Source organism: Elgaria multicarinata, chromosome 3 (assembly GCF_023053635.1).
Source record: "Elgaria multicarinata webbii isolate HBS135686 ecotype San Diego chromosome 3, rElgMul1.1.pri, whole genome shotgun sequence".
NCBI lineage: Eukaryota > Metazoa > Chordata > Lepidosauria > Squamata > Anguidae > Elgaria > Elgaria multicarinata.
Genome location: NC_086173.1, coordinates 41,223,582 through 41,238,087, shown reverse-complemented (window position 1 = coordinate 41,238,087; position 14,506 = coordinate 41,223,582). Strand labels below are relative to the sequence as shown.

The window sequence follows — 14,506 nt, the reverse complement described above, 5'->3', positions numbered from 1 at the left end:
AATTTTTCCTTTTCATACAAAATATTTCAGAGAAGTAGCTGTGTTAGTCTATTGCAGAACAAACTACAAATTTGTCTTGTGGCATCTTAAAGACTCATACACTGCAGAGAAATATCTGAAGGAACTGTATTACCCAAAGAGAGAATTTCTTATAGGTGTGGAAGTCCAAATTCACAGACACAGCCCAAGAGCCTTGACTAGGAATCCTCTATCTACTACATAAAATACATATAGGAGGCAATCCTGGGCATCTTGTAGGTTGGGGCATTGGCACTAAGTTGGGGTAACTGGTTATAAATTCATTCATTCTTTCGTGTCTGGTTATATGAACTTCATTCTCAGACAACATACCATCATATCTCCAAATTACTTGAGGGACAGTACTGTTCCATATATATATATAATATTTCTCTGCACTGCTTGTATGTTACAGTCTAGGATGTGTAACATTTCAACAACCTAGGAATTGGAATGTTACATCTGAACCCACCTAATAACTTAAGTGCCTAAGGTTGCACTTAAAATAATCTCACTGTCAAAGACTGTTCGTAATTATAAAATGAATTCTTAAGGGTCTTATTGTTTTCCTGTCCAATCTTTAGGTTTTACTCTTAGATGAACCAACTGCTGGTATGGATCCATGCTCTCGACATACAGTCTGGAACCTCCTGAAAAACAGAAAGGCCAATCGAGTGACAGTGTTCAGTACCCATTTCATGGAGGAAGCTGATATTATCGCTGGCAAGTACAATTAGGGACCTGTGTGTTAAATATATCCAAGTCATACATAACATGAATAAAAGTGCTTGATAATACAGCCAGCTTGTTTCTTTGTTTGTGACTGTACAAACTGTCGTAACTAAAGGCCCCTTCTGCTCTTGTTTCTAGATCGGAAAGCTGTGATTTCCCAAGGAATGCTGAAATGTCTTGGCTCCTCTCTGTTCCTTAAGACAAAATGGGGAATTGGCTACCGTTTGAGGTATCTTTTAATAGTTTGCAGGCCTAGTTCAGTGTGTTCTGTAATTGCCAGAATACCATGTCAGAGTGCTTTTAAACTTGTTGAACTCAACGGACTGTACTCAATATTTATTTCTGCATGGTTAGATTAGAATATGAATTTATAGTTATAGCTATTGCTCTTCAGTTGGACAAGAAACCTAATTTCCGTTTAAATTGATTTACGGTATATTATTCTTGCTTCTTATTCCTATAGTATAAACAATATTTAGACCCACTTTGTAAACAATAATGCTTATATCTTGTGTGTGTGTGTTTTTCCTTAGTATGCACATAGACAGGTACTGTAATATAGAAGGCACAGCATCTTTGATCAGTCAGCATATCCCTGGAGCCAGTTTGTTAAAACAGAATGAAGAGCAGCTTGTGTATGCCTTACCGTTTAAAGATATGGACAAGTTTTCAGGTATAACTCCTCTCACTATTGAACACCAGTTAAATCATAGAATCATAGAATAGCAGAGTTGGAAGGGGCCTACAAGGCCATTGGGTCCAACCCCTGCTCAATGCAGGAATCCACCCTAAAGCATCCCTGACAGATGGTTGTCCAGCTGCCTCTTGAATGCCTCTAGTGTGGAAGAGCGCACAACCTCCCTAGGTAACTGATTCCATTGTCGTCCTGCTCTAACAGTCAGGAAGTTTTTCCTGATGTCCAGCTGGAATCTGGATTCCTTTAACTTGAGCCCGTTATTCTGTGTCCTGCACTTTGGGAGGATCGAGAAGAGATCCTGTCCCTCCTCTGTGTGACAACCTTTTAAGTATTTGAAGAGTGCTATCATGTCTCCCCTCAATCTTCTCTTCTCCAGGCTAAACAATGTAGCCTAAATGTAGGGAGCAGATTGGGGACTGTCTGAAAACCAGGGAAGGCAAAATGGAAAAGTCCTTCAAAAGGGATACCTTATACTAGACTTTAGTCCTATTATGCAGAAGAAAGCAGTGGCTATTTTGAAAGAGGGCATCTGGCCCCAAGCTCTTTTTCTATTTGTATTTATGCAAGTAACCTTGTTTCCTTCCTTTGTAAATATGGGGCTGGGGGCAGTGTACAGCAAACAGGAACAAACAACCCAAAATCTTCAACCTTCAGACACGTTTTTGTCACTGTAATGGTTGAAGAAAAACCTTTTGTATGGCAATGGACCTTTAAGCATATAGTGATTAAACAAGGGTGATATTGAAAGTGTTGTTGTCATTGCATGAGCAGCTTAAACAAATGAGAGAACATGATTGCAAAGAAGTGTGATTGTATTTCCAAGTAGTAGCTTTACTACTACTGCTACTTTATCTTCTTCTTCTAGCACTGTTTGCTGATCTAGACACTCATTCCCATTTGGGTGTTATTTCATATGGTGTTTCTATGACAACCCTGGAGGATGTTTTCCTCAAGCTTGAAGTTGAAGCAGAAATTGACCAAGCAGGTGAGAAGCAACTGCATAACTTCCTGTAGCATTTTTTTTCATATGATTTAATAATCACAATTTTATTTCAACTTTAAAAATACCATTTGTTTTGGGATACTAAAGAAGATCACTGTCTTCTGAAGTATTTAGAATGTAGTGTGCATCGTAAGCACACTTACTAGGGAGTAAGGCACATTGGACTCACTCAGACATCTGAGGATTTCGGTGTATAAGTTGATGTAGCTGCCTGTTTTGAAAGGGCCGTGGGCCCCCATGTGCTCCACCACCCTGTTTTTCACACCCTGAGATGCCCCGGCGGCCAGACAACCTCTGTTAAAACTCTTAAAAGAATGGAAAGGGGGATCAAACTGTTCCTTTTGCATTGCTGGTTTTCTCTCCCTCCTCACTTTCTCTCCCTCCTTGCCCTCCCTCCTCCTCTTTGCAGCAGCATCAGTACACTTTTGTTTTCTTTTCTTTTTTAGTGAAGCTCCGGAACTGCCCACCCCCAATATCTTCATTTCTCCAGGGTGCCTCTGGATTCTTGCTCCACAATGCACCGGACCTTTTCTGTGAAAAGTTTTTTTAAAAAAACAAGGAATCAGTGTGTCACTCTCACTGCTGCACTCTCATTTGAGGCCCCAGACCTAACGGTACCACCTTTCTAGTGGGTAGTGTGTGGTTTTGGTCCTTGAATTTGCTCTTCCCAAGCTGCCGAAAAATTAATTAACAGTGCCACTTTTTTCTTTCTTTTAGACATATCTGGCATTACGAAATACTGTATATCCACAAGAGTACTCTGACTCACCTAATTTTGTATTGCTAACAATTTCAGGAAATGTTAGTATGTTGCTAACAACTGCAGTGAACACCAGGCTTTATGAATCAATGGTCTGGTCAGAAGGAATAAATTCTAAGTTGCCTGACCTATTCTCCTCTCTTTTCCAGATTTCAGTGTATTTAACACAGAGCAAGCTGAAGAGGAAATGGATACAAAATCTATTGATGAGTTAGAGCAAAGCCTGCTAATGCTATCTGAGACAAAATCTTGTGCAGTGAGCAACAAGTCTCTTTGGAAAAAGCAGGTGTTTACTATGGCAAAGGTTCATTTCCTTAACTTAAAGCGTGAAATGAAATCACTCACAGCAGTGTAAGTATCTAATCTTTGGGTTTATTTAATCAAACTATTAGAAAGCAGCTTATTGGTGTGTGAGAAGGAGAAATAAAAATAAGAACCCTCAGTTTTACAAGCTGATTATATATAATCTTCCAAAAGTGTAAAAGCAGTTCAGGTGCAAGCCCTTGGTGGTTAGGATTGAGTACGTTTAGTTTCTTTAACGGTAAAATGATGTTAGTACATTCCAAGAGCAGGGGGAGCTCCGGGGGGGGGCCTTGATAGGGGGGGTCTGCTAATGGCTCCTCCCGTTTACCTAGCACTGGTGGGCAGGTATGGGCAGCACTCCAAAAACCACTGCAGATGGAAGTGACTGAGGCAGCAGCAGCAAGGGGGCTCCAAATGTACTACTGGCTACCATCTTAACTACATATAACACAGATGGAAACATCTTAGGTATGTTGGGTAGGGAGTTATAACCCTCTAAGTCCTGCATGCCATGAGGAGGATGAAAATCGGGGTGGGGGAATCATCCTCTCAGCTGAATTTCATATCCATTGCGGTACCCTGGGTGGGAACATTTGAACATGTCACAATGGGGCTGAGGATCATGCTTGGAGACGGGACAACACCAGGAGTATGGCCTGGGCAAATGTCATGGGCTGGATTCGGAGGCTCCCCATCTATAATGTCCTGAATATAGTGTTCAATAGGATCAATAGTACAACTAGGGAGTGTAGGAGAATGATTCTTAAACGGGCTTGTATATAATTTACACCAGTTTGACTTATTATTTTTCTTTTCTTTCAGGTTCTTGCTATTCGCAGTGTTCCTTGTTATTCAGATTTTTATGTTCCTTATACACCATTACTTCAAAAATGCTGTGGTTCCTATCAAACTGTCCCCAAGCTTATACTTTCTTAAGCCCAACGAAACTCATCACAAGTACAAAACCAGTCTCCTCGTTCAAAACATTACTGGTAAGAAGTTAAAAAAGCAACTGCATTTTAATTTGAATGCACTTTCATCAACTAGCACTATCTGGCCTGGTTTTGTGGGATCACTTTCAGTTTCTGCAGCCTGAGGGTGTGAACAAGGTGCTTAATAATGTTCACCCAATCAACTGTAACCTCAACCTTTGCCCAACCTAGATTCCTACATTCAACCAAAGGGTGGGTCCAGGAAATTATTAATGCCTTGAAGGAGGTGGTTGTGAAACCATGTTTTAAGAGAGAGGGCCTTTTTAGTGTTAGCCCACAACTCTGGAATCAGTTTCCATCAGGCCTCTTCTTTGCAGGTCTACAAGAAAGCTCTGAAGACCTGCCTGTTTTCTTTAGTCTTCCGAAACTCTGTCGGATGTAGGTTTTATTAGCAAAATTTGTTCTTAATAGTATTTTATTGGATATTTATTGCCTATTTATATATTCTGGTATGGTGTGTGTTTTTAATCCTCCATACCTTCTTGAGATGTTTTTACCCTTAATAGTGGCCTAATAATAATTTTTAAATAAATAAATAATAAGACATTCTCACTGGATCCAGAAGTTTGTAATAACTATTGCAAATGTCCTCTTTTTTGGAAAGGTGCTTTAGAGGCTGGTGGGGGCCTAACTCCATTTTGGTTACTGTAAAGCATTATTTGTGGGGTTCAGAAGCTTCTCCTAGTACAGGAGTCTTTTGCTAGAATTCTGCAGGTTTACTTAGTTGGAAGGAACCATGTTACCTCAGTTCTGATAGAAGTACATTGGCTGGCTGTTTGCTACTGAGCCAATTTAAGATGTTGGTGCTTATCTTTAAAACCCTAAACAGTTTAGAGCCCAAATACCCGAAGGACCACCTCCCATATCAACCTGCCATGCTTTACTATTATCATAGGATGCACTTCACCACATTCCATCTATAGGATAAATGCGTGTACAAAGGAGAGGGCCTTTTCTGTGGTGGTTCCCTGACTTTGGAATGCCCTCCCAGGACAGGTATGGCTGGCACCAGCGGTGTATTCTTTTTGGCACCAGTTTAAAACCATTTAATTTGCCCAGGCATTTAAAATTATTATATTTTCAGCTGGCTGCAGAGTTCCCCCCTCTTAATTGTATTATATTGTTTTACACTTTCGTTCGTATTGATTTTAAATTTTTATATATACCACCCTGAAATCCATTTTTGCATGAATGCACAGTTTAGGAATTCTCTATATCAATAAATAAATCCTGACCAAAGGCCAGCTGCACCTTTTGGTGACACTCTCTAGAGTTGGGTGATCGCTCAGTCTCCTCCTCTGACTCCACAGGCAATGTAGGTTCATTAGGAGTCCTGTCTGTGGGTGCTTCACTGGTGTAGCCTCCTTGGCAGTATGAGGGATGCCTACAGGAGTGCTGGAGTTGCGGGGACCTTATAGGGTCTTTGGCCTCAGAAACTTTGTCAGAGGAAACTTCCTAGTAGGAAAGTTCCTGCATTTTTTAAGCTTTGTGTGTACCCTGAAATTCCATTGGGTGCCAGGTGACTCCACATTTGTGATACTCACATGTAACTTTCTTTGCTCTCTTAATCTAGGATCAAACATTGATGATATTGCCACCTTTCTTAGAAACCAGAATATATTGATAGAGATGCTCAATGGCAGTGATTATGGAACAGCTGACTCCCACAGTACAGCATTAAATGGCAGTGGTTATGTATCATTTGCCCCACATAATGCAGCATTAAATGTATTTCGTCTAGACAAGGTGAGAAGAGATAGTGGTCCTTTGGGAACATAGAGGGCTGTAATAAACTATTGTGTGTATAATTTTGTATGTGTGGTTGTAGGGCGTGATCTGAAGGCATATGATAGAGCAACGTTGCTGGCAGCTAAGCAGGTTAGTGCCCGGATGGGAGAATACCTGGGAAATTGCATATACTTTCTAGAGTTCTGTGATGGAAGAAAGATGGGGTGGTGGGGGGTGGGGTATAATTTGGTTCACATTTTAAGACCTATTTCACACTTCCTGAACTAATATGCAAACTAGGACTCAATTTCCCTTCTGTTTTCACACTTCCCTGAATTTTGAGATATACTTCTCTGATTTAAAAAATACACCCAAATGGGTGTATTTTTATATGTATATCTGCTCACGTATGCATTCTTGTACACATTTCTCCTAATGCATACATCAACAGAAATGTATACAAAAATGAAGCGATCCTATGTTTTTGTTTTTGTTTTGTTTTTTTAATGATAGCCTGGGTAAAATTACCACTTTAACACTTTATGGATTTAAGTGGCAATACAGATGTTTTCAACCTCTCAATCCTTTTTAGCTCCTTTATTTTACGGCTCGCTGTTGCATTATGCTTGGTTTTATGTTGTGTTCCTATATGATATAAATATTTTTAATTCTTGTCACATACTGATGTAACAATCTTGGCCACTTTCATGGTATAAAAGCAAACTAGGGTGCTTCCAGCTGAGGCTTTTTTCATGCAATTGCCCTGTCTCTTTCTCAGAATTGAGTGTGGGTTCTAGATGACATCATCATCTTCTACTTGTCATCCTCCTGTGTTTTCCCACTGCTGCTCCTATCTTTTTTCTTCCCACAGAAAATCAGTTAAGGCAGAAAAAAAATGCGGAATTGCTGCTTAATGTATTTTGATTGGTCGTGCTAGAAGCCCTTTGTCAGGAAGCACCACTTCAAAATTAAACAAGGAAATAAACAATGTCTTATGGCATATTCTGAAAATTAATTGATTTCAGTGGGGAATGACCCCTATATTTTGATTAAAATGAAATTTGAGATGAATGAATGAGATGATCAGGTGAAATATCTATAGGAATTCAGGGACATATTTATAGTGCTTTCTTAGGCCATATAAATATATCCCTAGTGAGAAAATCACTATTTTTACAGGCTGATTAACCACAGACAATCATGCAGTTGCATTATATTATGTACCAAATGCTGAACAGGCTTTTCACATGCTATTTATTAGTATGAGAAAGATATTCATACTCTCATGGCAGCTGCATTAATAGGTTTCAGCATGCCTGGTGTCCTGTAAGTAGTCTATTTAAGTCTACCTAAAGTTATGTAACTGTTTTGATTATTGGATCTAATTTATTAAATATCTTTTTTTGTTGCAGAGCTACATCTTTACAGCTGTTTTTAACCGAACTATGGTACATTCTTTACCTGTTATGATGAATATCATTAGTAACCTGTATCTGCATAGTTTAAATGTAACAGAAAGGATCCATGTCTGGAGTAACCCTTTTTTTCAAGTAAGTGAATATAAAGCCGAAAAGATGATATTGTAAGTAGAAGTAATTCTGTAAATTGAAGTAAAAAGAAAAGGTAGTTGTATTGGCTGTGTGTATGTGTGTAGGGATAAGTGGGAGTTTTCCAATATTAGTTTTGTAATTTGGACTCACACCTTCAGTATGCCCATGCAGGGTACTGACACTGGGCTTGTTTTGTGCCACACTGCTACCCCCCCCTCCCCCATCATCTGGTGCTGTCTCTTGCAGTTAGTTGGGGGCCTACCTACCCTGGAAATATACCATGAAGTCCAGTCCTAATGGCCCCACTGATGCTGGTGCATTAAAAAAACTGGCATGTCTCATAATCCATTTTATCCTATCTTGAGATCTGAAAGGATTCTGGAAGCAAAATACACTGCAGACCATACACCACACTTTAGGCCATAGTCTTATGGCTAGCTAAAAATATATTCTGATGTTTTATTATTTCTGGGTGATTTCCCATATCTTTAAATATATGCATAAGAGTCATCAAGTGTATCAATAATAAAAAGGGAAAAATAGGAACAGGGCAGAGGGGAGAGCTTGACCTATGCCAAAAATTTCCAAATTCTAAAAAGCTTTTGTAGAATAACTTGTGTGTTTCTTTATTGTCAATGCCAATCCAGAAAATGAGTACAAGCTGAGACCCAAAGGACCAGGTGTTATGGCCTGCCAGATGCTTAACAATCTCCTATTTTTGCAGTCCCAGCCAGCCAAAAACCCCGATATTTATTTGAGCCCATGATGGACTTCCATACGTATGACCAGGCTGGTTTTCTCTTGTTCCCCCCCCCCCCCCATTTTCTTACACCAAAAATCTATTAACTTGCAGGAAATTACTGACACAGTTTTCACACTAGTTCTGTACTTCGAAGCTGTGATACTAGGAGTCATTGTAACTGGGATGCCACCATATTTTGCCATGGAGAATGCAGAAAATCACAAGGTAACACGTTAAACTGGAATGTTTCAAAAGGAATACAAAATAAAATCTTATCTTCTGGCCTACCACAGTGCCTTTTCCGGTCAAATTTGTATTGTATGGACAGGTTGAAAATCAGACCATCTGGTTGTCTTCATGACCCATATTAATTGATCTCATACGTTGTTGTGGATCAATAGTGGAGCAACTCACTACCAATAGATCACTATATATAAAACACACTTACAGAGCTTTACAGAGCTCAGCTGAACTGGCTTACAGAGCGCAAAGGTCTACCAACAGCTAGAGATGTGGGAATATTGGGAGTGGGACTTAACACCCCCACACACATACACGCACACACTTTAGTTTTACATATGAGCAGACAAATTCCTGCATAGGGCTGATATGATATATTCTTCGTGGATATGGGTTCACTTCTCTTAGTGGTGTTTTGGGTGTTCTGTGTTACAGTTAAGTGAGTTGGACTAAAGACCGTTGATAATATCTTTCAGCCCTGCATTTCTGAGATTGTATATGTTCAGTACTGTATTTTTACAATTCATCCCAGTTCAACATAGGTTTAAAATCAAATGTATTTGCAAACCAATTGAAAAGAAGAGATGAAAGAAATCAAGAATAATTGTTAGGCATATTGCCAGTCTCCAGATTTGACGTGTAATTTAATTGTTTATTTTTGTACTTTTGCAGATCAAAGCCTATACTCAACTTAAGATCTCAGGTCTTTATCCTTCTGCTTACTGGTGTGGACAAGCACTAGTTGACATGCCGTTATTTTACATTATTCTCCTCGTTATGATAGGAAGCTTATTTGTATTTCACCATGGAGTCTATTTTTTTCCTGAGAAGTTCCTTGCTGTGGTAAGTATTATTATTATTATTATTATTATTATTATTATTATTTTAATTTCAAATATATTTCTTATTGTTTTCCTTAGCAATAGAACAACAGCTCAGACACAAAAATCTTAGACTATTTCCCCAAAATTATCTTTTTAATGCAATCTTGATGTAAGGATACTATAATCATTTTTTTCTCTATATAAAGTTAAATGGGTGCATACCTTTTTGGAGCTTGTATGCCAAGGTCACATGTCAAATGATGTCTGGATGGCACTAGAATTATAGGAGTATGGCTGGCAATTTGCTTCTGGGGGCCACTCCAATCAGGAGATGCTATAATCTTCATGTAGATGCGTGCAGGGGGTGCTTAAGCAAAGCTAATGTTTTTAACTAATGAAAACTAAGAGTATACTCAGTTGGCAGCTTTTTTTCTTCTCCACCGCTTCGTACAAGCAGGCATAGTAATTGTAGTACTATTAGTACAAGGCTCGATGCAACATTAACAAAAGACGTGTGTGCTCCAACACAATCACTTCTCCTAAAGTCTGCACTTACAAGCTGCGATTAGTAACCTGCAAGACCAGTCCTGCAGGGAACAGGGTCACTGCATCCGTATATGTGAGGCACACATGGGCAGAAGAAATGTAGGAGAAATTAAAGGGCCCCAGGGGAGAACGTGGATCATTGCTATGTATTTTCATGTCAGAGTACATCATGAGTAACACTAAGAAATGCCATTCTTTTTCCTACAGGTTTTCTGCTTAATTGGCTATGTACCATCGGTAGTTCTTTTCAATTATGTTGTCTCTTTCACCTTTAACACCATACAGAACACCAAAGAATTTTGGTCATTCATATTTTCAGTCGTAAGTTAAAATGTAGTATTTAATTTGTGTTTTCGATTTCCGATAATTTAACTTTTTTTTCAATATTAAGAAATATTGGTTTGGATCCAGAATCCATGTTCTACCAGCAGAAGGATACTACCGGTGGAACAGGATTTCTGTGTCCTTTCCTTCCCCCTGCAGATACCTGTGCACCCTCCAAATTTCATCTGGAGGGGAAATTTGGAGGACAATAAGGATTCTAGATCCAAGCCATTATCTCCAGTTTGGATGTGGCTCAGTTCTACAAACATGTAATCCCTAGTTAGGCTTTTTAGTTTTCTGACTGCATGAAGAGATTATCAAGAATGTGTGGGCTAGCCAGGTCCCCTAGATGCTGACATACATACAGGCTGCACCCTCAGCCACCATGGATTTTGTGTCAGTCGCATGCACACTCCGCTTCACAAGGATGAGAAGCCACTGGACAAAACTAAATCCCACAGTTTATTTTAATTCCCTTTCTCTTTCAGGGAGCCTTGGTTTGTTCTGTTGTCATCGAAATATCTTTCTTCATGTGGTACTATACAGTAGCTGCTGTTCTTCATACTTGTTTCTCTCTCTTCGTTCCCATCTATCCTCTTATTGGCTGTCTAATTTCTTTTATCAAGGTAAGTTTTCAGAGAACTGACTGATGGGTTTTGTTTCTGGCATGTGCCAGGGGAAGAAATGGAAAGATATTAAACTGCCAAGTATATATTTTCCTCTACTTTTTTCTGAGGAGCAGGAGAAATAAATTCCACATGCATTTTGAACCATTAACTATTGACATCTTCCTGGTTCAGGTAATCTGCATTACCACGTGCCCTATTTAAATTTTTACCACATCTCTTCCAGAGACTCCCCCATCTAAGTATTCTTAATGCTGGCCTGTATTATTCTGTAGCTAAACTTTGATGTGGTTTCACAGATACCTTTCTAGCCAACCACCCCTGCAGTCCTGTTAAACTTACAAGCTTGCAGGGAACGTTTGTCAGTTTCATCAGTACCTTGTCAGTATTGAGGCAAATTCTGTCCCTGGCTCAGTTTGGAATGGGCTCATTATTTACAAGTTTTTAAGTAAGTGTTTTGAAGTAATCTGTTTCTTAAAGTTCTGTGCTAGCTTGTTATTACACCTAAAAGCAATGTTGTTAACCTGGCCACAGATTGTGATTGTGCAGAATCTCATTCTACATTCTGAAACAAAGTACGTCAGGGGAAAATCATATTCAATTTGTAATATATTCAAACATTACAGGCTGGACAAATTAGTGTTCTGAATGAAGTAATTACAAAAGGTCATGATATCTCTACTTGTCAGAGATGGCAGGTTAAAGAAAAAATGTATTACTGTATACATTATCAATGGTGCAACAAACATCAGTAGCAGTATGCATCCTATCTTTCTTTAAGATTTAAAAGATTGGCTCTAAATAAGTATTTCTTATCTTGTTAGATAGCCCGGAAACTTGATCACAAGATGGAAAGACATTCAGAAAGATTGTTGGTTTCCGTAGTAGCGGTAAGCAACATATTTTTCTTTAAGATTCAGGGGATTGGCTATCTGGGTACACTTTTGAAAGTAATGACAAAATGTTGCTGTATATATTATGATCATTACTGTTTATAATTTATGCAGAGAGCTTTGGCTATTGGGCGGTATAAAAACAAAATAAATAAATCATATTCCTACATAAAATCTTTTAAAAATTGCTTATATGCAACACTGCAACAAATGTTAGTGTAGAATAATATTTTCAAATTGTTATTAATCCTGGAAAGAGATGCTTTTGCATTGTTATCCACGCTTTGGTAAGATTCAGAGTGGATTATTTATTTATTAAATTTATATCCCACTTTTCTACTACAAATAACTTTCAGTGCAGCTAACACTAAAATATAAGATAAAGTACATAATTATAATTAAAACATAAAAGCAAATCAGTTTAAATGCATCAGGAAAAAAATTATTACAATGTTTTATGTGTTGAATTGCCTGAAAACTATAGAGAAATTTTGACTAATCCAGAATATGGAATCCAGATTATTAGTTGGGACTCATCACAGGGAATATATTACCATAGTGTTGAAAGAATTTTATTGGATTCCAGTTCCTTTCTGAGCACATCCAAAGTGCTGTTCTTAAAAATTAAAATACACATTAATAATGATAAATACATAATAGTTGTAAATACATTTAGGCTGCAATTCCATAGCCATTTATTTTATTTATTAATTATTATATTGAGATACTGCTTTTCCCCCCTTGCAAGCTGCATTACATGTTCCTCCTCCTCCTCTCTGTTTATCCTTGCAACAACAACCCTGTGAGATGTGTTAGCGCTGTGGGTCAGTGACTGGCCCAAAGTCACCCAGTGAGCTTTATGTCCAAGTAGGGACTAGAACCAGGATCTCCCGAGTCCCAGTCCAGCACTCTAACCACTGCACCACTCTGGCTTTCACTAACCTGGGAGAAGCCCCATTAAACTCAATGGAACTTATTTCTGATTAGACATATTTATTTATTTATTTATTTAAAGCATTTTTATAGCGCCACCTCACCATTTCTGGCATCGAGGCGCTTTACAATAACATATAAAACAATTCCATTAAAACCCTCAACCCACATTAAGACAATTCCATTAAAACGTATATAGGATTGTACTGTTATTATTATTATTATTATTATTTATTTATTTATATATATAGCACCATCAATGTACATGGTGCTGTACAGAGTAAAACAGTAAATAGCAAGACCCTGCCGCATAGGCTTACATTCTACAAACGGATACAAAAAGAGCAATGATGCAGTAAAAGATGTTCCATTGTTGTAGTAGCATAATTTTATTTTACAATATTTTCAAAGTTACTCCAGTGCATTCTTGGTATTCATACCTATAAATCATATGAAAAAGGCACATTGCCAAGAGCATCTATTCCACTGTTATTCAGAACGCTATTATTAACACTTAGAAGTGGTGAATTATACCACTTGTGAACATGCCTTCAGACTTGGAGATGGGGCAGAGCTCTTATGTTCCTCCTCCTCCTCCTCCTCCTCCTCCTCCTCCTCCTCCTCCTCCTCCTTCTTCTTAACAATATTTATATATCACTCCATATCTAAAATAGTTTCCAGAGTAGTGCACATAGACATGAAACAAAAACGTTATTTCACACTCATGACCTGATCATAAGGAATTGTGTAAAGAACCAGCTCATTCAGCTGAAGCTTAAAGATTTTCTTTGGATTCACATTGCTGATGCATAGGAACAACTGGACCTATGGTGGTGCAACTGGTCTTGTTAGTGCAAGAGCAGGAATTTATTATGCATTGTCAGGCTCCAGCCCAACTTTAGGAGAGTCATTGATGGAGGAAGAGGTTTGGGCTTCCATGCAAACCCCACTTTTACAAAATATGTTGGGCAGCCTGAAGAGTCATATCACAGGGATGTCCTGCCTGGGGTCTTGAAGAATCACTTTGAACCCATCCTGAGCCCTGTTGAGGCTCACAACTCGTCTCGTGGCTCTCCAGAGCATTGGTGGTGGCAGGCCTGTGTGCCTGCCTGGACACCAGAAGACCTTTTTACCACTGGGACTCCTCAGGAGGAAGATTCTCTTCAGGAGGAGGGAAAATATCCAACAGGGAAAAGATGATAGCAAGTAGGGTTGATAAAAAAATTAATGATTTAAAGAAAACAAAAATAAAAACATAGCAGTTGGCATACCACATTCTAAGCATCTGTTTTCAGGTTTCAGTTGATTTGCACTTAATAGTAATTTTCTTCTCTTCATTTTAGCCTTATTTGCAATGTGTAATTTGGCTCTTCCTTCTACGCTATCTTGAGGTGAAGTGTGGAGGCAAATCAATGCGAGAGGACCCATTTTTCAGGTTTGTCTATCTTTTCCTTTTAAAGATCACTATTGAAATTACTACACCAGGTGACAGTTTGGCAGCAATAAACTGCAATGAGGTGTACGCTACACCAGGTACTCGAAGAGTATTTGGTACAAAAGTCTCTTTCTTCTGTACAGATCTGGCAATTCTCCTC

At 38.6% G+C, this 14,506-nt stretch overlaps 1 protein-coding gene across 1 annotated transcript in view; it reads left to right on the top strand.

Annotated features, from left to right (window-relative positions):
* ABCA5 (ATP binding cassette subfamily A member 5) overlaps nt 1-14,506 on the top strand; it is a 70,434-nt gene that overhangs the window by 34,900 nt on the left and 21,028 nt on the right. The window contains exons 15-28 of the mRNA XM_063120055.1: nt 603-741; nt 889-979; nt 1,284-1,423; nt 2,313-2,432; nt 3,360-3,561; nt 4,336-4,505; nt 6,079-6,251; nt 7,646-7,783; nt 8,637-8,750; nt 9,438-9,608; nt 10,343-10,456; nt 10,948-11,085; nt 11,910-11,975; nt 14,255-14,346. Coding sequence (XP_062976125.1) covers nt 603-741; nt 889-979; nt 1,284-1,423; nt 2,313-2,432; nt 3,360-3,561; nt 4,336-4,505; nt 6,079-6,251; nt 7,646-7,783; nt 8,637-8,750; nt 9,438-9,608; nt 10,343-10,456; nt 10,948-11,085; nt 11,910-11,975; nt 14,255-14,346 — 1,868 coding nt within the window. The remainder of the gene's footprint in view (nt 1-602; nt 742-888; nt 980-1,283; nt 1,424-2,312; nt 2,433-3,359; nt 3,562-4,335; nt 4,506-6,078; nt 6,252-7,645; nt 7,784-8,636; nt 8,751-9,437; nt 9,609-10,342; nt 10,457-10,947; nt 11,086-11,909; nt 11,976-14,254; nt 14,347-14,506) is intronic.